Source organism: Phoenix dactylifera, chromosome 1 (assembly GCF_051530095.1).
Source record: "Phoenix dactylifera cultivar Ajwa chromosome 1, Ajwa_hap1_PhDact_Kaust_v1.1, whole genome shotgun sequence".
Lineage (NCBI taxonomy): Eukaryota > Viridiplantae > Streptophyta > Magnoliopsida > Arecales > Arecaceae > Phoenix > Phoenix dactylifera.
The window spans coordinates 3,494,243-3,514,878 of record NC_143190.1 but is presented as its reverse complement, the minus strand read 5'-3'; the positions used below and the strand labels follow the sequence as shown (position 1 = coordinate 3,514,878).

Genomic DNA, 20,636 nt, shown 5'->3' with positions numbered 1-20,636 from the left:
TCATGTATTTAGTTGTCAGATCCTTTAAAGGGTTAGACGGAAATTGGGTATTCGGCTAAGGCATGGGCCTGGCACGGGTGCCGAGCCGAGCTGGTCGCCCAGCGGAGTGTCCTGTGGCGGAATTGCTTCTGGTCGGTACTTTTTAGTCGAGCGCCTCTCTGGTCGGCGCTCTTTGGTCGGGCGCCTCTCTGGTCGGCGCTCTTTGGTCGGGCGCCTCTCTGGTCGGCGCTCTTTAGTCGGGCGCCTCCGAGATGGCATGACTTGGGTTTTCCCCCAACAGTTCCCATAAAGGTGTTAAGAAAAGAAAACAAGCCAAGATTCAAGCCTTTTTGCTTGATTTCACTTGGAAAAAAAAACACGAGAACAAGCATACCATGCAATTGTGTTTCTAGATATCTAAAGAATCCATATAACAAGCTTCAACTGTATGAGTACTCAAGATCTATCCAATGAATAATCGATATGAGACTAAACACACGTCCGCACGGGTCCTTGTATACTCTTCCGTTTAAGTCCTAACATCATCGTTAGTCTAAGGGTTTAAGTCCATTCAAATATAATCAAAAGCACCATAATCGGTCCGTGGTCGGCCCTAATGAATCCATACTGCAGTGTTCCCTAGTTCACAAAGGCTATAGTATAGATAGAGTATGTGAGGATCCGTTCGGCATGTATTTAGTCCTGCAACAGTTATTTGCCGAGAAGATCTTGTGTACTTATATAGATTACAGAATCCAAAAATTTGTCTTTCAGCTAGTCTTTTTGGATGAAGTCATGAATTGTGACAATTATACAACTTGGAGACTACTCATGTGAAGAGAGAGAAGAATCAGCCTAAATTCGATCTAGCAAATCTTGGCACTACTCTGACCTCCCTCACTCGCTAGAGTTCCAATTTTCCTAGGGATTTGATGCACTTGATGATCACCTCAAGGAATAACACCAGCGGCCATACCGTATGAACCCAACGCCCGGTCTCGATCCCAGCTTGAGCCTTTTTTTTTTTAGTACAACGGCAACTCACACGCGCCGGACGTGGGTACAACCAACAAAATCAGAAAAGAGCAAATAACACAAAGACCGAGGCACAGACGCATGGTAACCTAGATGAATCCTTCTGAGTGGTGGGCCGCAAATGAGGCCACCCAGTCTGCTGCGCTGTTCACCTTCCTGTAGATATCTGTAGCCCATAAGAGGCCATCCTCATCTAAAAGGACGTAGCAGCATATTCGAACTCACATTGAGACTTTCGCTCCGAATTCACTTTATCACCGTAGTTGAGTCTCTTTCAAGTACAATGCGGTCCGCACCCAGCACTTTAGCCTTCAGTGGGTCAAGTTAGGGCGCTGGAGCGGGTGAAGTATCAGCCGAGGAGACGCACCCAACCCGCTACATAAATTTGTCGGCTGGGCCGCTGACCGGCAAGAAGCGGCGGCGTTACCTTCGACAGCGAGTCCGTCGAGCAGGGATCGATGGGGGAGCGGCGCTACAGCAAGCTGGAAGAAGCCCTCGAGATCAAATCCCTCCGCCGAATCATCAACGCCTACCTTAAGTAAATAACTCCAATCTCTCCTCCTCCTCCTTTCTCTCTATCTATTTCCCCTCTCCTTGCTGCTGCTATTGTCTCGACGTTTGCCCCATTCTGCTCGCTTTTTCGAACAACTTTTCGTCCTGCTTTCTTTTCCCTGTTTCTTGGAATTTTGATGTTTCTTGTGATTTTGGTTTCATCGATTAGCTTATAAGTGAGACAGTCTTTGTATCGCTGCTGAAAGGGATGCGGACAAGCATCCACAATTTTTTCTCCAGCTTGGTCTGTTTGATTTTTTTTTTTTTTTTTGAGTCCTGATAGTTTATAGCATTTAAGTGGTTTCTCTAATCGTATCTATTTTGCTGAGCCCTAGGATATGAATACTTTTCCTGTACGTGCCTTTGTAACTCGAAGATTTTTCAAGGTTTGTGCGATGTAGGAATTCTCTTAGACTTATGCTCAAACATCATGGATGCAAGGAGACGGACCAATTAAGAGGGCATTAACAAGAAATTTCTTAACTCTCCCCCATTTCGGTAGAGCGACTCTTGATCTCTTCGTTAAGCATTATATAGAAGCTCATGGAAGTAGTCAAAAGTTGAACATACCTTCAAATATTAGTAAATCTTAGATATACATTTTTTTTGGACCGCTACCCTGGCCAAGTCTTAGGATGTGGTTAGGCAGCTATTACCAAGGACTGGACGGAAAAACAGCCTTTTTTTTCAACATGACATCATTTTTGCAATCCTGATCTCTCTTCATCTATCATGCTATGGATCATAAATTTCTTATTGTGGGGAATGATTTTTTTCTTTTTTGCTTTCTGCTCGATCATTCATCCTATCCAAGAATATTTTACTACTAGAAATTTACTTTGAGTATAGATAATTCGATTTTGGGGAGAAAATTATATAGTTGTTCCCCCTATTTTTTATTCTACAGCTGTAGACAAGATCGTTCCCCTCTATATTGCATGATTCCATACATCATTACCATTCATTTACTCATACAAAATGGTTTTCTGTCAATTGAAGAAAACAAAACCATATGCTTGCATTACAATATTTATTGTGATTGATGAGCTGTCATCTTCCATGATTATTATGTAGAAGTCTTCTCAATGTCTATTTCTTCCTTCACACTTAAAAATCTTCTACTCGGTATTCACCAAAATCTTTATAAAAGGACAAATTGCTTTTTAGTGACATGAGGTCAGTTTCCCAAATATATATTGTTGGTTACCAATGGGGCTTTTTTTTTAAGCTTGTTTTTATTTATGTTCTCGTTTTATTTTGATGAATATGTAGTGTATTTTTTGGAATATAACCTTTAGGCACCATCATCTCTATTCATCTCTGTGTCCTTTTTTTTTCCTTTACTGTAACATATTTTCAGTTATCCTGATGCTGCTGAGGCGGATGTTAGAAGATATGAAAGATCATTTAAAAAACTTTTACCTGCCGATAAGGTGAGTGTTTTCCATGTTAGATGACTTTGATTTGTCCCCACTTCAATTTTCCATTAATCTTTGTCGTCCTTTTGTCAGTTTTCCATGGATTAATTAAATCATTTTGTTATGTGAAATAGCAGATATTCTAATCCTACATTGGTTTATTGATGCTGCTATCTTCTGCCACTAGGTTTTTGCATGTTTGTTGCATTCATTGGGATCAATCTAGCTGTTGGCAATCATAAGGAGCTGCTTCCATTTTATGTAAACTACAAGCATATATTTATTTTCTCATGCTTGTTATGCAGGCACTTCTCTCTCATCTGCCTTCAAAATTCCGAAGACTTAGACAGTAAGTTAATTTTCAGACTAACATTGCTCAGATCATAATTCAGAATTCCATGTGCAAAGAAATTTAATGTGGTGTTTAGTCATTGTATGCTTGGTCACAAAAAAATACAAAAAAAATTTAGAAAGAAGCCTGCCAACTTATCTTCATGGCAGGAATATGTTCGCATGCTTTCTGGACTGGTCACTATATTGTCTAAATGTGAATTGGAGGTTATATACTTAATCCAATGTCTATATTGTCAAAATATGAAATGGAGATATATACGTAATACTGTGTTTTGGAACTCAAAGACATTCTGTATTTCTAAGTTCATAAATATCATACAAAGCTTTTCTTATCTATGTTGTATTGAGTTTTTGTTTTGGAAGATCATGCATCATTAACGACTAATATTCATGCATTTAATGTACATGGTCCCTACCTTATAGCACTATCAAATCATAAAGTGTTTAGTATTGTCTAGTGGACGTGGCTCCCAAAACACACATTATGATTCTCGGGTGGGCTTGGAACCTGGAACTACATAGTGGATGTGCATATCTAGGGCACATGTTGGCTTGCCACTGATCACAACCAAGGTTTCAAATAGCAGTACTGGACATTGTACTGATATTTTGTCTGAACAATATGGTATTGTGTATTGACACATGGTGCGTGACCGCATCCTGTAATGACATAGTGTGTACTAGTGACAGAAACCTACTAGAATAGTACTGACAATACTGTAACATTCATAAAGTATTTTTCTTGCGGTATTTGAAATCTTGATCACAACCTTGTGCTTCAATGCTGCCTACTAATTGGTGGTGGTTTTGGTGGTGAAGATAACCAAGGATTGTAGAATGAAGAAGTGATGGGGATGAAAATTCTTGTAATTACATTAAGCTTGTTGAGGATCTATATCCAAGTTTGTTAAACTAAAGAAAGATGCTCCTTTTGTATGGGAGATATATGATGTATCTGATTTTGTTACTCACATGAGGGTCTCTAGTTTATGAGTGTTTAAGTGGACATTGCTTTTAGGATATTATCAGAATGAAGATATGCATATGCCTTTCGTTTAAATGACATACAATATGCTTTACTTTATTGGGCTTGTTATTTTTCCTTTGATACTCATTCGAGAGTGCTTTATTCTTCTCCTGATGATGATGCTTTTACTGGATTCTTTAGAGCTTCTGAGTTGGCAAGCTTCCTAAACTGGTAACACTTGTCCAAGTTGGATGGTTGTAACAATCTGGTATAACATAAGTGTGCATGTAAAAACATACGATTTGAAAATTACATGCTTCATGATCATTTCTGATCAAGGTTTGTTTTAACTTCTTTTATCTTATTGCTTGAATTAAACAAGTATGAAGAAAGACTGCCAGTTACATCTTTTAAGATGCAGTATCTTTGTGCTTATGCATGTGATATTTCTTGGGGAACATGAACGTAGAGGCAGATCCTGATTGGTTAGTTACTTTGCAGGTGCATATCTCTGAACACACAATTTATTATTAGCATGCTTCAGGTAAATCTTTTTATCATTTTTCTTCTGACTAACCATTTATATTTCATCAACCATGATTGATGTTAGTTATCCTGTACTTGAGAGAGAATATTTGTTATCTGGTTGCTTCTCTTGATAAAAGAGCTGTTGGAATTATATTCAAGTACATACTGAGCTCTGCAAAAGGTCGAAACAATAACGTTTCTTCTGTGATTATTGCTCCAATATGATTCTACAGGCATTCGAACCTCCTTTTGACATGAGCCAGGATATAGATATTGATGAACATGGGAACTTAAAGAATGTCTCTGGAGATCATCTTCATACAGAAGTCTCTTCCAGCTCTCAAGAGAGAGATATTTGCACAGGGCAGCCTGTTTCTGCTACTGGAAGCATTGTTTCTGGGCTTGAGTCATCTAATTTCTGCAGAGGGAATGATGTAACTCCTAGCTCTCAGAAAAGCAGTAACGAAAAAAAGGTGCTACACATGAATCATCTAAAATACTTCATATTCTGTGAAATTCTAGTACATGGTTTCTGGAAAAGGCTGCCAGGCACAGGTTACTGTCAGGAATCTTCAGTACCATTTCATTTAGAAATTTGACTTCTGTGGATACGAACAGGAGATCCATATGGAAAATCTGTGCAACTCTGTTGCGGACAAATCTTCTACTTCTGAACACCACACAGAATCGTGTATTAGTGGAGATGACGTCAATGTTACTGGTGATCCAGCTTCATGTTGCCATGATTCTACTGATAATGGAAATGTAAGATGGTTGTATCTGCAATTTAAACTATTGTTTGTTTGTCCATAATCCTTCATCAGACTAAAGTTCTTCTGCAAGCATCTGCATGCTTTTCCTGGGCGCTGAGTGTCGCACCATCTTTGTTAAGTTTATGTCAGAAGTGGAAATTCTGGTCATGCTGAGTTGTACAGATTATGATTTGCTGTAGGATAATTGTACTATGGTAGTATATAATTTTCTTTCCTTGTCTTTCATGTTAGTGTTTTACATATTTTAGGTTACTTCACCACATGATTGGATGGATCGATCATTGGAGTTGAATGTCCCTCTAGTTGATGTTGACAAGGTATGGTTTCTGTGCTATGCATCATTTTTGGATAATGTAGCTGCTCTGCGCTTATTTAATTAAAAGGGTTTCTATATATTTCAAGGGTAACATGTAAATGGAGTATACTTTCTTGATAACACCATAAGAATACAGATGGGTATGCTATGGAGCAAACTCTTACTTGGAAGGTTCATAATTTTTTAAAGTTGGTCATCAAACTTAATGTGAGTCTTCTATGAGGTGCTTCGACATTCTTGGCTTACAATACTGAGTGGGTGTGTGTAGGATTCGCTAAGATTAGGTGTTGGCCAAGAAATTATATACCTGATTACAACTAAAACCATTACAATTATGGGACATTTTAACAAGAAAAGAAAGCAACACCAAGGCAAGTGGATAACATAACGCATTTGCAAGTGAAACAAAAAAACAAACTAACCCCCACAATATAATTCCTACACTATTGCAATAATCGTACCACCATTTTTTGGCTCGCATTCTCCATAATTAACATCTAGTCAATTATATTTGCAAGATATCCTATGCCTAGCCACTTGGGTCTGAACTTGTTATCCTTTTCTGGCATTGTTGCCCACCATTTTTTTCCTTATAATTGTTAAATGAATAGTTAGGCCAAGTTTATTGTATCCTTTTGCATTGCCTCCATCTAAGCTGACATAAGCTTAACCCCCATTTTTGCCTCACTTGTTCATAATAGTGGCCACCTCCATACATGCACCTCTCTCATCTTTTGTTTTTATAGATGATATTATCCCTATTCCTTCTTTAATGGACTTAAACTTTAGACCCTTTTTTTGAAGCATTCTTGGGCTTCATATAACGTTCTCTATCTCCTCCATTGTACCAAACATCCAGACATATATCTACACTTGCCACACAAGCCTGAATCCTTGTAACACTAAGGAGTGCAACTTGGTTTGGGCGCATTGAACCTGCCTGCCCAACCCACTCATTAAGTAGGATCAGGTTGAGATTTTATAAATTTGGGTTGGACTTGGGCTCGAAAATCACAACTTGATCTTAATAGGGTTGGATTAGGGTTGTTCTTCAAACTAACGTAGATTTGTCCTTGATAAATCCCGAACCAACTCAACTAGACTTAATCTAACCTTACCTGACACAATATTTAAATAATTCATATTTATATTTCTAATTTATATTTATATTTTATATATATTATTTATATGTTATATAGTTATATCTCTAATCTTGTTAAATTATATGTAAGTGTACCATTGAAATTTTTGAATGATTGAGGTCTCGATTCATTCGACCAATGTTAATCCAATAAGAATGCTCCAAACCTTTTGCTTATCTTAGAATTCCTACTGAACCTGATTTAACCCGATTAACATGGTACAACGGAACTCAACCCGACTGACCCAACTTCACTCAGCTAACCTTATCGAAATTGAATTTAGCTTAAGATGGGGCGAGGTTGGGTTAGAGAATTCCCTACCCAGGACAGGGTTGGGTTAGGGTTGAGAGATTTAGAGATTGGTTTGGTTAGTTTCCCTCAACCCATTCCAACCTGCTTGAGTTGCAGCCTTATGTAACATAGATATCTAGCATTTTGTATCATAGAATTTTCCATTGAGTCTGCTGCCAGCACCTTTTCACTATGTGTAGTAAGTTCTAGTTTTACTAAGACCACTGTCAATTATCTCCCAACTCCATTCCATACTAGATATGAGGTATTATGAGTTATTCCTTCAATTCATTTTTTGGTTAATCTTCCATTGAAGTTGCATTTCATATTCCAATTTGGTCTTTGGAGTAATTGACTGACATCTCTTTATCCTTGAAAATTTTACTTTATGGGCCAGTTTTGTGTTAATTGTTGCTTGTTTTGATCTCTTGGATTTGCCTAAGCATCAAATCCTTTGCAAATATTGATTTTCTTAGTATGAATTGCATTTGCTTGTCACAAACTTTAATCTTGGTTCTGCCATTTGTAGTATGGTTTAGGATCTTCAATGAGAGTTCTATGCCAATTTGATCCAAGAGAGGGAGTTTCTTTAAAGGCAAAGGGGAACTAGCAGAGAGGCCAACATGCCTTTGTTCGTCTCAGCATGAGACAATCATCTGTAGAATTTTGCATGTTTCTTGAACTTTTAAGAATTAAACCTCTCCACTCATGTCTTCAAGCAACTTCATCGTCTAGGATCACATTCCATCTATTAGTCACCTAATGCAATCTAATTTCACTAATAAGCTACTGATCCTAATGCAATCTAATTTCACTAATAAGCTTACAAACTTGTATTGGAATATCATCTGGTCCTTATGCCTAACTATGCATAAATCCTTTGAAGCTTGGCTGCTTACCACCACTTTGGCCGTAATAATCTCACAATGCGCCGTTTCTCCATGTCAACTCTAACCCTTCTTCAAGGTTTATTGGACAAGTCATCTCCATGTTAAGGGTTTGCTTGCATGTGCAAACAAATTTTGATATTTCCTGAAATTAAATGATTTTTGGAATTACAAGTCTTAATTTTATAATAGTGTTGTGTGTTTGTGTAATGAAATTTCATGAAAGTCCTAAAAGTAATTTATTTGTGAATTTCTACTTTGAGCAGAATGTTTCAAATTCATTTTCCTTTCATCACAATTCACCATTTTTGAGCCTCCTTCATTTAACAACCTAATGCCTTATGTAAAATCTCAGCTTCCAAAATTCAAAAATTTTGAATCTAGGAAAAGAGTAAACATATGATTTTGAGACTAAAGGCATTTAAACACAGCCTAGATAGTATTTGTATATTTTTTTCACCAAAACTGGCTGTGCGATTTGTATTTTTTGCTCTTTTTGTATTAGATATTTCATCGATATCTTTCTCCCCTTTTCATGCCCAAATTATTACATAAATATCATCATCTGCTTTTATTTCAGCTGTATGCACTGATGGTTTGCCCTCTTTCTAGAAATATAGTGCAACCGTGACAATCTATGTCAGTTTCTTTGAATTCTTTCTACCAACATGTTCCCATAAAGGTCTCCTTGAAGATGTAAAATTCTGTAATGTAAGTGCTTTCTGAATCTTTAATCCATCCTCTGCCTATACTTACCTTCAGCTATATGAGCTGACACATTCTAGTAAGTATAAATTTACTGCTCACAATCAATCACTTGCCTGTACTTCTTCCAAGCACCATGATTATTTTTGAATTTTTGAGACGTGGTAAGTCTTTTAAAGGGAAAAACGCATCAATATACAACAGACTACATGGCTTTGTACGGAAAGCTGGAAAATAATAAGGTCTGAAATGTCCCAAGCACATGGTTTCTTTATTATGACATCAGCTTGGTCATAGTATCATGCTGCGTGACAATGCTGCTCCCTTGAATTTAGCGTTTGGTTCACATAGCACATGTATTCTATGCCTTGTCTAGTTCTTTTACTTTAATTTAACTATTCATAATCTTAAGATAATAATAAATAATTATAATTGGTACTTGAAGAGTATGTGACAGCAATTCTTTCCTTGATATTACCAATATAGATCTGCAGTTTCCAGTTGTATTTAATAAATTTTAGAATTTTTTGGTTTTTTACATTAATTGGCATATCGTTGTAGCTGACAAGTTATTTTGACTATACTATTGCTATCATGCTTTGGTTCACTACATGTAATTTTTTTTTGATGATTTTGGCTCCTGTTTTAGTGTATCCTTTGGGAATGTGCTTTATTTACATTCTTAGCTCTCTAAAGCAAGGTCTGCCATATCAAGTCCAGCACCTTGTACTGACTGTATTATATCATACCGATAAGGTACTGAGGTTCGGTTCAGTATATGAGCTGAACCAGTCTGTATGGTTTGAACCAAGCAAAACCACCCCGTATCGTCCACTACCGACTTGTTCGGCGGCACCATTTGGCATGAGGATTTTGTTTGATCCATTTTAAATTTTAATTGGAATTTGAGCTTCATATATTTTTTTAGTTACTCTCATCTCTATTAGGACTTCTGGTTGCTTGTTTTTCGAAAAGAACACCATATGCATGTCTTCTTTGGAGAATTCAACTCATGCCTAAATACTTCTTATGCCTTTTTTTTTCCCCTCTCTTTCTCGTGTCAGGTAAGATGTATCATAAGGAACATAGTCAGAGACTGGGCAGCAGAGGTACTTATCTCTTAGTGGCTTTAGTATGACACGTACTTCAAAGTTGGATAGTTCTTTTTTATTTTCCACAAACTTTCCTCTAATTGCAAAAGGATTTTTTTTTTTTAATTTTTGTTTCTTATTATTCCATAGGGTCAAAAGGAACGCGACCAATGTTATAAGCCTATCCTCACAGAGCTTAATCGTGTATTTCCAGGTCGATCTAAGGAAAGGTACTCTATTTCCATTAGCAGCCACTGTTAATTTTGCACTTTATCTGTTAAACTAAGAAGGCATGGAATGTTATGGTAAAACAAATTATAGAGGATACAGAGCTTAACAACATCGAAAAATATTTGAGTTTTGATTCTGGTATATGCATATGTTATTCTGTAATTAGTTTGAGATAGAATTTTTCAAGGAAGAAAATAGATGAAATATGATGATGTTTTCTTGAAATAGAGGTGATGCCATAGATAATTGATACTTTACCATCTTCATTGAATCATACCTTCGACCAATTTTCTCATGACTTCCTAGTTGTTTAGGCATAAAATTTGGCAGCATGCAGAGTTCCTTGCAGTTATTCTAATATCTTCTACATTTTTTCCCCACCTGATCTCAAAGATCCTACCGATCTTTTGTTGAGACATTCTGCCATGCAAGGTCTGTCATCCTAACCCTTACAATCCCATACCAACCATCTCATGCCATACTGGTAAGGTACCGAGTATGGCACCAAGGTTTTATTTGATATATGAGCCGAACTAATCCTACGGGTTCAAACCAAGTGGAGCTGCCCCGTACTTGGTGGTATGGGTCGGGCAGTACTATAGTTGGAAGTGAGAAAAAAGTGTTGAGAGCTAGTCTCGGTGCATGTTACATATCGTACCTTATTGAACTAGTAACATACCAGTGTGATCCCCAATACTGGTCTTATGAACTTTGTTACCACGTATGTTATATGAATGAAGCAGTGATACTTATCATATAAATTGGGAACAATGCCTTACTGTCATTAATTAGTGGTTATTTTAACCTATATTTTTGAGCTTTTGTAGGCCTCCTTGTTGTTTAGTTCCTGGTGCTGGACTTGGGAGACTAGCTTTGGAAATTTCATGTCTTGGTATGCAGAAAAGTCTACAGCAGAAATAAATAACTACTTTTCTTACTTTGTTGCTTAGTAGTGACCACTCATTGCCTTCATTGAACAGGTTTTATATGCCAAGGAAATGAATTTTCATATTATATGATGATCTGCTCAAATTTTATCCTCAACCAGTAAGTTGGTTATTAAGATTGCTTTTTGAGTTGTTTCATCTCATTAACCTTGTAGGCAATTAGAAGATCAGAATCAAATATCATGTAATTCTTCATTCTTCATTCTTATGCAATCCAGTTAAGACAAATACTTTGTTCTTTTATCAGTATTCAAGTGGCCAATGAATGGACGATTTATCCTTGGATCCATAGCAATTGTAATACTCTTTCAGACAGGGACCAACTTCGGCCCGTTTCATTTCCAGATATTCATGCAGCAAGGTATTTGTTGCTTACCCTATGTTCATTTTTCTTATAATGGTGTGACTGTTAATCTATTTTTTTTTTCTTCTATGTAATGTTTTTTTTTTTTTTTAAAGAATCTCTGAAGGCCATGATAATTATTAGTATATTTTAGCCATGTTTTCTTATCGAGGACCTCCTATCATTCATCCCATACTTGGTGGTGCTTTCATCACTCTGAATCGGAAGAAAATTGAATGCCATTTGATGGGCTAATGGTGCTTCAAAAATGTTGGTGAAAGTAAAGCACGTAAAGTTGTAAAATGAAAGGCTCTACTAATTGGAATTTCGGACTACCTTTGTTATAAGTTGTAACCATAAACAACCAACCTTATTCCATTCACTTTGTCTTTATTATATAATTTTTTTGACCTGTTTGTTTCCATCAAAAGTCAAGGCTTTATTTAATGCAAGTCTTTTGGATTTTTCCTCACCATATATCCTACCGGCTCCTCATACATTTTTCCTGATTCACTTTCAGAATTTATAACCCTCTATTTTTGGACTTCTTATGGCCCCTTATTGGCCAGTTGGTTATTCATCACTTTCTCCATGGTTCGTGTGACTCGAAAGTTTAACATGGGTTTCATTTTCTTTTGTTGCAAAAGATTCTTTTATTCATGTGACATCTAAACAAGTTCCAAAAGACAGAAGATATTTGAATCTTATTTACCATGTATCATAAAATGGATGGACCATTTCAAGGTGAAGTCGTCCATAGTTTTCATACATAATCTGTTATTTACTTGTGTTGGACAGTGGAAAGTGGAAAATCCTGTCTATAAGGGCACACTTGGCTCACAGAAGCCCATATTTGGAATTGACTTAGGTTGGTGATTGTACCCAGTAAGTAACTGTTGGATGCAAATCTGAAGGCTCAAAGTGGTAGATTTGCATAATCTTGTGGATGGTGTTTCTTGATCTACTTCCTACCAAACGATATTAAGGACCAAATCAAGAAAATACCATCTCAATACTGCCTCCAACTTGCCATGCTCCACACTCTTTTCATCTTTCTCACACAAATATCATGAACTCCTCAAACATATTGAGGCCAATAATTCTAGGGTCCCCATCCAAAAGGTTAAAAACTTTAATTGTAAGCCATTAGTATTTGGACAAAAACTGATTAGTTGGATGCTTAATCTTTTAACTTAAATGGCATAGAACTGAATAAAGCTGGATGGTGAAAAAGCCTAAATGTTGAGGAAATGTTTATCAATATAAATTTAGCCCTTCAATGTTGTCAACATGGAAAGGTTCTGCTTTATTCTATAAGAAACCAGATCTTGTAACACTCCAACTATTGTCCTAATTCTGGCTGTACAATTAAAGACCAAGGCAAGGTGTAAGATCTTTACCTTGAGTCCAAGGCATGAGTGTCTGATGCATCTAATGGGTCTTGAAGTTAACCTAGTTCGACCATACTATACTGCCTTGACGCCTGGTGCATGGCATATCATCATGTAGGTATTGTTGGGTCCTGTGAACCATGAGTTGATACAGGGGCCGTACCATGTCTTGTAATGTACTAGTACATGAACAAGTCAGGGTTGATAACCCCAACTTGTTACATCATTGCATTAAGTTGCTGCATACCTTGCCTCAAATATCTCCACAAGAAAAGTCTCACTTGCAAATTTGAAATAATTTATCATTTACTGAACCACTAATTTATGGCCCCCTTCCAAACTTTGAAGATGCTTTCTGAGGATGGCAACCAAGAGCATCTACCATAAGGGGATGAGTGGGTCCTTCTAGGGGAAGATTGCAAGAAAACAGAATGCCTTTAGGGGAAGTTGTCTGTGTTATAACATTCTTGAACATGCTTTCCCTATCTCATGCCGGAACCATTCTTTACAACTCATAGATCCCCATGTGACATATTATGACACAATAACAAGAGAAAAGGCCTTGTGTTGTGCCATCCACTTTTGAGATTATCACATTGATTACATAATGTTTAAATAATAACTGATCTTGATCGCAAACTATTCTATATATAAGCTTTTCTTTAGATGGAAGTCTGCAAATTTTAATACAATAACAAGCAAAATGCCATGTGTTGTGCATCCATTTTTGAGATTATCACATTGATTACGTACCACTTTTGAGATTATCACATCGATTATGTAATGTTTAAGTAATAAGTGATCATAAGTGCAAACTATTCTATCTGTAAGCTTTTCTCTAGATGCTAGTCTGCAAATTTATTAATAACAGAAAGGATGAAGATTAGTTGGATTGCTGGAGCATTATGTTTGTCCTTCAAATTTACCATCATATAATTTCTATGTGGCCCTTCAAATTAACTGATAATATGTGGCAATGCCTGCCATTTCATTATGTGTGGTGAAAAAGGGAAGGTCATAAGAATTTAATAAACAACATATCCTACATTTTCAAATATGAAGAGCACTCGTCATATGCCTCTAATGTATATTTGTATGTATATATACTTGTACGCAGTTGTGTCAAACAAGGATTGCCGAACCGTTATCGAATGCCATACTGGTCGGCCACTGGTATACTTCCAGTTTGGTACTGTACCGACAGATGGCATAGGGTGGCATATTGGTCATCTGACCAGTACGACATTTTCTTTATTTTTTTTTTGTTTTTTTTATTTTTTAGTCTATTTTCTTTTCATTTATTATTTTGATGATTATGGTTATTTAATTTATAATTTCGATGTTGTTCTAATATCTTTTTGGTCATGAAATGGAATTGAAGTACAATTAAACTATTTATAAGTGAATATATTACAATATAACAAATAGAGTTGATTTAATAGATTTAAAGAACAAAATACGTGCCGACATCTAAAATCTTATGGAATGTCGATGTCCCTCATAGATATTAGGCTTGCGATCATAGTCTGGATTTGGAATATTCAAGCTTCTAAGAGAATTGCCTCATATTCCTGCATCCCATAATATGCGCCCGCTGAAGCCATCCTTAATACTAATCCTCTGTGTAATACTGGGTTAGCCATTTGAAGATCGTGACAATGAAATTTGACTCGTTAGTTGACTGGGGTTGTGGAAAATAGTACCCACTCGAATACGATGCCTGAGACGAACGATATCCATGCGGGCATAGCCTGGGTCTGTAGAAAAGGATTTGGTATATGACTTGGATCCAGATGCATCCAGGTATTCGATTCCACATGCGAGGTCATCTGTAGCAGCAACATCATGTTCTGAATGACCTCGAAGGGTCTATCTCTTATATAGAATGATATGCCTGCGGGCTTTATCAAGTTATGCATTGTGGTCTGTATCCTGGGTGGCTTGAGTGAATCGAGGCTCCTAGTGAATCGATGATTCTAGGCTATGAGTCATGCTAATTGTGCCACATCCACTGCTACCTCCCTAGCCGCTAGATGGCATCATCGTTGGAACTGTCATTATCATTGGTATTGCGAAACGATTTGGAAAATCGGTCATTTAAGTGCTTCCTAGTCTCTTGAGCAAATTGACTCCTCATCATCATCTCTCTCCAATGGAGCTATAGTTCTCGTTCTTTTTTCTTTCTTGTTGATCTGAGGAACTACCTCCTTTTCTTGGATGCTCCTGTCTACATGGCTTTGTTTGGTAGATTGACTGCACCCATCATCCTAAGTAGATCGGGTATCGTGGTGGCTTCTTCTCGGATCAAATCTCTGGAAGGATGTATCAGACATGGAGTTCTACAACGACCAACTTTTGTCTAACCTCTGTAACTGCTCGACTGGATGTGTCATTCTATCCATCGTTTTGTATCCACCCTAGCCTGGCTGGTCGAGAAGGTATTGTGGCTCATTTAGCTCTAGCTGTGGTTGATGGCCCACAAATCAACCAATTATCTAATCTTCATAATCATATTCAAAGTTATTGTGAAGTGGATCATCATAATTTAGGTCCACTTCCTCTTTAGTACACTTCAATTTTAGATGTAGATTGTTATGTATATATATAAGATCATTCAAGCGCTTCTGCATGAGACGATTATTCTATTTGTTGTGGATAAGGATTAAGATAAACTAGTTGCGCTCACAGCCATTAGAGAATACTATCTGAAGTATCCATATATAATACCATTTTTTTATTTTTTGTATTATTAAAATTTTAAATTATTTTTAATTTAAAAATAATACTTAATTAAGTAAATAGTGGTTAATTATAAATATCAAGAAAATTAATTTTAATTTGGATCAGCGTAGCATCTTATGAGGGGTGCTACATATATTTTTCTTAGCCTATGGCATGCACAAATGACCACTTATTTTTCAGATTTATTTAAATTTGAGCCTAGTTCTCTATGCGTATGATCAATGCCCAAATTTACATAAATTGCTAACGAATTGTGATAGAAAGTACCCAAACATGCTACCAATTTTATAGAAATTTTTTGATCACTATTTTATTTATTGTTATTTTTTAATATGAAAATATATACTTTTTAATCTAAAAATTTATAGACTTATCAAAAAAACTATAACTTTGCCTGCATTGCATAGATCATCTGTAGAGCTATAGCATATCATGAAATTACGTCAAAATCTAAAAAATTGGCATGATTTTTCCTCATTTTCATTCTTTTTTGCTGATTTTCAACATGGAAAAGAAAAAAGAGAGGAGAGGGGAGGGGAGAGGGCCCTTTACCTATTTTGGGGTTGGATCTAAGCTAAATCCATGAAAATCCACCATTTTCCTGATTTTTTTGGTCGAAAAAATAAGGGAGGTGAGGCGGAGAAGGCATGGGAGGCCATCTCCGCCTCCCTCTCAATCATTCAAGGGGAAGAGAGGGCCGAACTACCCTAAATCAAGCCAAAACAGGTGCCCATACCTTCTACGCCTCCCTCTCAATCATTCAAGGGGAATGGAGAGCCGAACTGCCCTAAATCAAGCCAAAACAGGTGGTTCGACTTGGTTTGGGCCTGAACCACCATTTCAGGCGCTATTTCGAGCCACATGGTTGTACTGTCTTAGTGTAGGGGCGGTATAGTTCGGTATGCCCCAAACTGGGTAGTTCAAGCGGTTTGGCATTTCATGTTGTCAAATGTGCATATCTTTGAGCTGCATTCTGACTATTAGAAATGGGGATCAAACCTTAAATACTACTGGTGCAATTGATGTGATGAATTATCTAAATTAATCTAGTTCTTCAATGATATGCAACATCTGAAATGTCAAGCAAATATAGAGTTTATGTTTTGGACTCTTTTCACTATCTTATCATGCATTGAGTGGTGGTAGGTTTGTCATTTTTCCATAACAAGATAAATAGTTTATTTTTGTTTATGGTTTGGAAGAATCTAAATTATTTAAATCGATCCATGTGTTTGAAGTTAAGTTGATTATGATTAACAATGTGATTGTTGATTTATACACCCCACATATAAAACATACATTTTCTTATTGAAATCCATTTGTTTTATGGCTACTTGATGCATTGACGAAAGAATACTTAGAACCATTTTCTTTCTGGTTCTTAGGTATTTTAAATGCTTCATATTATCATTTAAGCCATTAGATTATTAATTGCCTAAGCACTCTCAGTTTGCAATACAATGTGATGGTTTGATGATTCTTGTTAATTTTGTCATTATTTATAATGTAGGTAAAGTCTGACATCCATATTATTGCCAATCAGTGTTAAAAAATGGTGGGTAGAATTGTTATTCTGTGTTTGCCTATATATTTGATCCTTTATTATGTTCCTTCTATAGAAATGTCTGTATCCAATAAACGGCTTCTTAGCATTTTTGTCCTTGTTGTTTGACGTGTCTTATCCTCTCCTCTTGTTACTATTGCCCTTAAATCACCAACAGTGCAGGAATTACTGAAGGCTTTTCTATGTGTGGTGGTGACTTTGTTGAGGTCTACAATGATGAAAGTCAAGAAGGTATAATCAGAATTAGATTTTAAGAAGAACAGGATGGTAAATTTTCCGTGCATAAGGAGGTTCAAAATATGCCTTTAATGGGTGTCAATTTTATGATTAGCTTTATGATCATGCTTAGAAAATCCTTTTTCTTTGAAAAATAGATACACAATGAAAACTCAAACTTCGCTTTAGACCACAAAATTAGCACATCAGTAGTGTGTTGGAATTCCAGATTGTAGTTTAAGTAATCAAACATGCATTTTCAAAGCCAGTGGCTGATTTAGACAGGCCTAATGTAAGCTGTACATAACCTTTTGGCAGGAATCTCGTAAGTTTATGTTATAGAGTTGGGGCAGCTTTATAAATGAGGTTACTACAAGTTGTTAGAAAAGAGATGGGAAAAAAAGAAGGGTTGAAGAGTTACTCTTCTTTTGTTGCAACTCTTGCTAGGAACTCAATTTTCACTCCTTGTAATTTCCCCATGACTTAAAACTAAGGACACAAGAAGTCATCTTATTAATCTGTGGAGGATTCACAAAGCTGACTGCATATGCATGGGTCAACCAAGCCATGCTCTTTGCGCCCAAAAAAAAAAAAAAGTTAAATCTTATGCTGTATGTTAAACATTTGAAAGCTTGCTGCAGTCTGTTTCCTCCACTGTGAGAGTTTGATAACTAGGTGTCGTTTAACTTTAATCCAACAGGGGTTTCTCTGGATTTATTTCAGGTCACATACTTTAACACTATAATTGTGCTGAAATTCTTTCATATGCTTACTGCACTCCTTTTGTTCTTGCAGCATTTTGGGATGCTGTTGTAACATGTTTCTTCCTGGATACGGCACATAACATTGTTGAATACATTGAAATAATATCAAAAATTCTCAAAAGTGGAGGAGTAAGTTTTTTTGAAACTGTTTAGAATAAACTTCTGCATTTAGTAACTTTTCAGAGATTCCTGAACCTTACCAACTTTTTCTCAAAATTTGATTTGTAAGCAGATCCAGTTTTTTAATCAATGGTTTTTGTGCCTTATTTCTTGGTAAGTGATAAGTATTATCTTCTAATGGTATGAACGATTCATACTTGTTATATGAACAGGTCTGGATAAATTTGGGCCCTCTACTTTATCACTTTGCAGACTCATACTCACCTGATGATGTATGTATATATAATTTCAAGCGCAGATAAGATATATAATGGGTTGATTTTTTTTACTTAATGAGCTAGCTGTAACTTGTTCTCCTCTGACATTCAGGAGATGTCCATTGAACTCAGTTTGGAAGATGTGAAGAAAGTTGCTTTCCACTATGGATTTGAATTGGAGGTATCTACAATTAATTTTTAACCACATAGATTTTAGAGAAGTTCCGTGATTCATGTTTCCACGTATTTGTTCCATGAACCACAGATGGAGAAAACCATTGAGACGACTTACACTGCAAATCCTCGGTCAATGATGCAAGTAAGCTTGTTATCCTTTTGGTTAATTTGCATATGATCGTATATCATCAAAGCCAAGCCTCCTTATTCTGCCAAATCACATAAAAGTAGTAATTGTCTAGGTCAAAGTACGCGGAACCGACTGAACCGATCTACTGGTGAAGACTGGTATTGGTTGGAACTGGTACTGAATCGGTTCTGAAAAAAAAAAAGAAAAAAAATACGCGGACACATTATGCTACAAAGTGGCATTTAATGCAACTCTGCCGCGTTAAAAGCCCACGCGGGGCAGTGCCTGGGCTCGCTGCTGCCTCGCATGGGCTCGCTGCCCCGTGCATGGACCATGATTCCCATTGCGTGGAACGTGCGCAGGCACGAGTCGGGGACGCGTTTCCCCACTCGTGCCCGCGCCCGCGCCCCCGCCCCCCACGTGCGGGCGCGCTCCTTGCGGCCTATCTCTCTCTTTTTTTTCTTTCTCCTCTTCTTCTTTCCGAGCTCCCTCTCTCCTCTTCTCCTCTCTTTCCCCCCTTCTCCTGCGAGCAAGGGAGGTCTTCTTCCCCGCGAGGCGCTCGGGAGGAAGAAAGAGGTCCGATAGCGCAAGAGAGGTCTTCTTCCCTTATCTCCTTGCGTGGGTCGCTGCCCCGCGCGTGGACCATGATTCCTACTGCGTGGAACGCGCGCAGGCGCGAGTCGGGGATGCATTTCCCCACTCGCGCCCGCGCCCCCGCGTGCGGGCGCGCTCCCACGCGGGGGCACTCCCTGCTGCCTATCTCTCTCTTTTTTTTCTTTTCTTTTTTTTTCTTTCTCCTCTTCTTCTTTCCGAGCTCCCGCTCTCCTCTCTTCTCCTCTCTTTCCCCCCTTCTCCTGCGAGCAAGGGAGGTCTTCTTCCCCACGAGGTGCTCGGGAGAAGAAAGAGGTCTGATAGCACAAGAGAGGTCTTCTTCCCCTATCTCCTCTCCTCTCCTCTCTTCCCCCTTCTTCCCCGCGAGTACCGGTGCGAACCGCACTGGTTCACACTGGTACAGGCAAGAAACCGTTCGGTTTGAGGTCGGAACCAAATTCCATGGTTATACCGTACCGGTGGAGGCCGGTACCGGTATGGTACAGGCTGAATCGGTCGGTTCTGACCGACCGGTTCAGCAGACTATGGTCTAGGTGCTATCAAAGTCCTGAGCTGGTACCTATACAACCTGGTTTTGATTGTGAAATTCTAAATGGCCCTTGAGCTAGACTGTATGGATGACACGAATACCCTACACTTTAATTCTCGTCATGATGCCAAGTGCACATGCATAGACTGAAGTTCTCCAATTTCTAAGAATTCTTATATTTTTATGTTATTGAAGTATAAGTTTTGGCCAAGTATTGTACAATGCTATTGTAACGGGCAGACATCTCATTGTTGCTTCTGAATTGCAGAATCGATACTTTGCAGCCTTTTGGACAATGAAGAAGAAACCAGTGACATGAAGTTACAGTTCTTGGGAGCTATATGTGTGCCATTAGCATTCTTCATAAAAGCAATTTACCAGATAGAAGTGCTAGCTTTCATCGTGTTAGTCTAAATGCAGATTCTATAGCCTTAGTAAATGAAGGGGCAAAAAGGACTGGTGGGATACATGAAAAGCACTTGTTTGGTCACATGGAATGCTTTACCTTCGTACTTCAAATTATGAACTTGAAATATTACCAGTTATAAAGTATCTTTGGGGACGATTTATTCGAT

At 37.6% G+C, this 20,636-nt stretch overlaps 1 protein-coding gene across 1 annotated transcript; it reads left to right on the top strand.

Moving 5' to 3' along the window:
- The first annotated feature begins 1,320 nt into the window (after nucleotides 1-1,320).
- Nucleotides 1,321-20,636, top strand: LOC103709836 (uncharacterized). The gene is made up of 18 exons (XM_039114470.2): nucleotides 1,321-1,552; nucleotides 2,927-2,999; nucleotides 3,290-3,333; nucleotides 4,807-4,849; nucleotides 5,067-5,306; nucleotides 5,452-5,598; nucleotides 5,855-5,923; nucleotides 10,012-10,056; nucleotides 10,189-10,268; nucleotides 11,097-11,161; nucleotides 11,250-11,316; nucleotides 11,464-11,577; nucleotides 17,414-17,487; nucleotides 18,268-18,365; nucleotides 18,569-18,628; nucleotides 18,726-18,794; nucleotides 18,879-18,932; nucleotides 20,330-20,636. Exons 1-18 carry the CDS (start codon nucleotides 1,473-1,475, stop codon nucleotides 20,378-20,380), a joined length of 1,473 nt encoding a protein of 490 aa, XP_038970398.2. The 5' UTR covers nucleotides 1,321-1,472; the 3' UTR covers nucleotides 20,381-20,636.

Coding starts and splice junctions, on each gene's coding strand:
- LOC103709836 (XM_039114470.2), top strand. CDS start 1,473: ATGGGGGAGCGGCGCTACAGCAAGCTGGAAGAAGCCCTCGAGATCAAA. Junction 3,334..4,806: donor AAATTCCGAAGACTTAGACA/GTAAGTTAATTT, acceptor GTTACTTTGCAG/GTGCATATCTCTGAACACAC. Junction 11,162..11,249: donor TTTGGAAATTTCATGTCTTG/GTATGCAGAAAA, acceptor TTCATTGAACAG/GTTTTATATGCCAAGGAAAT.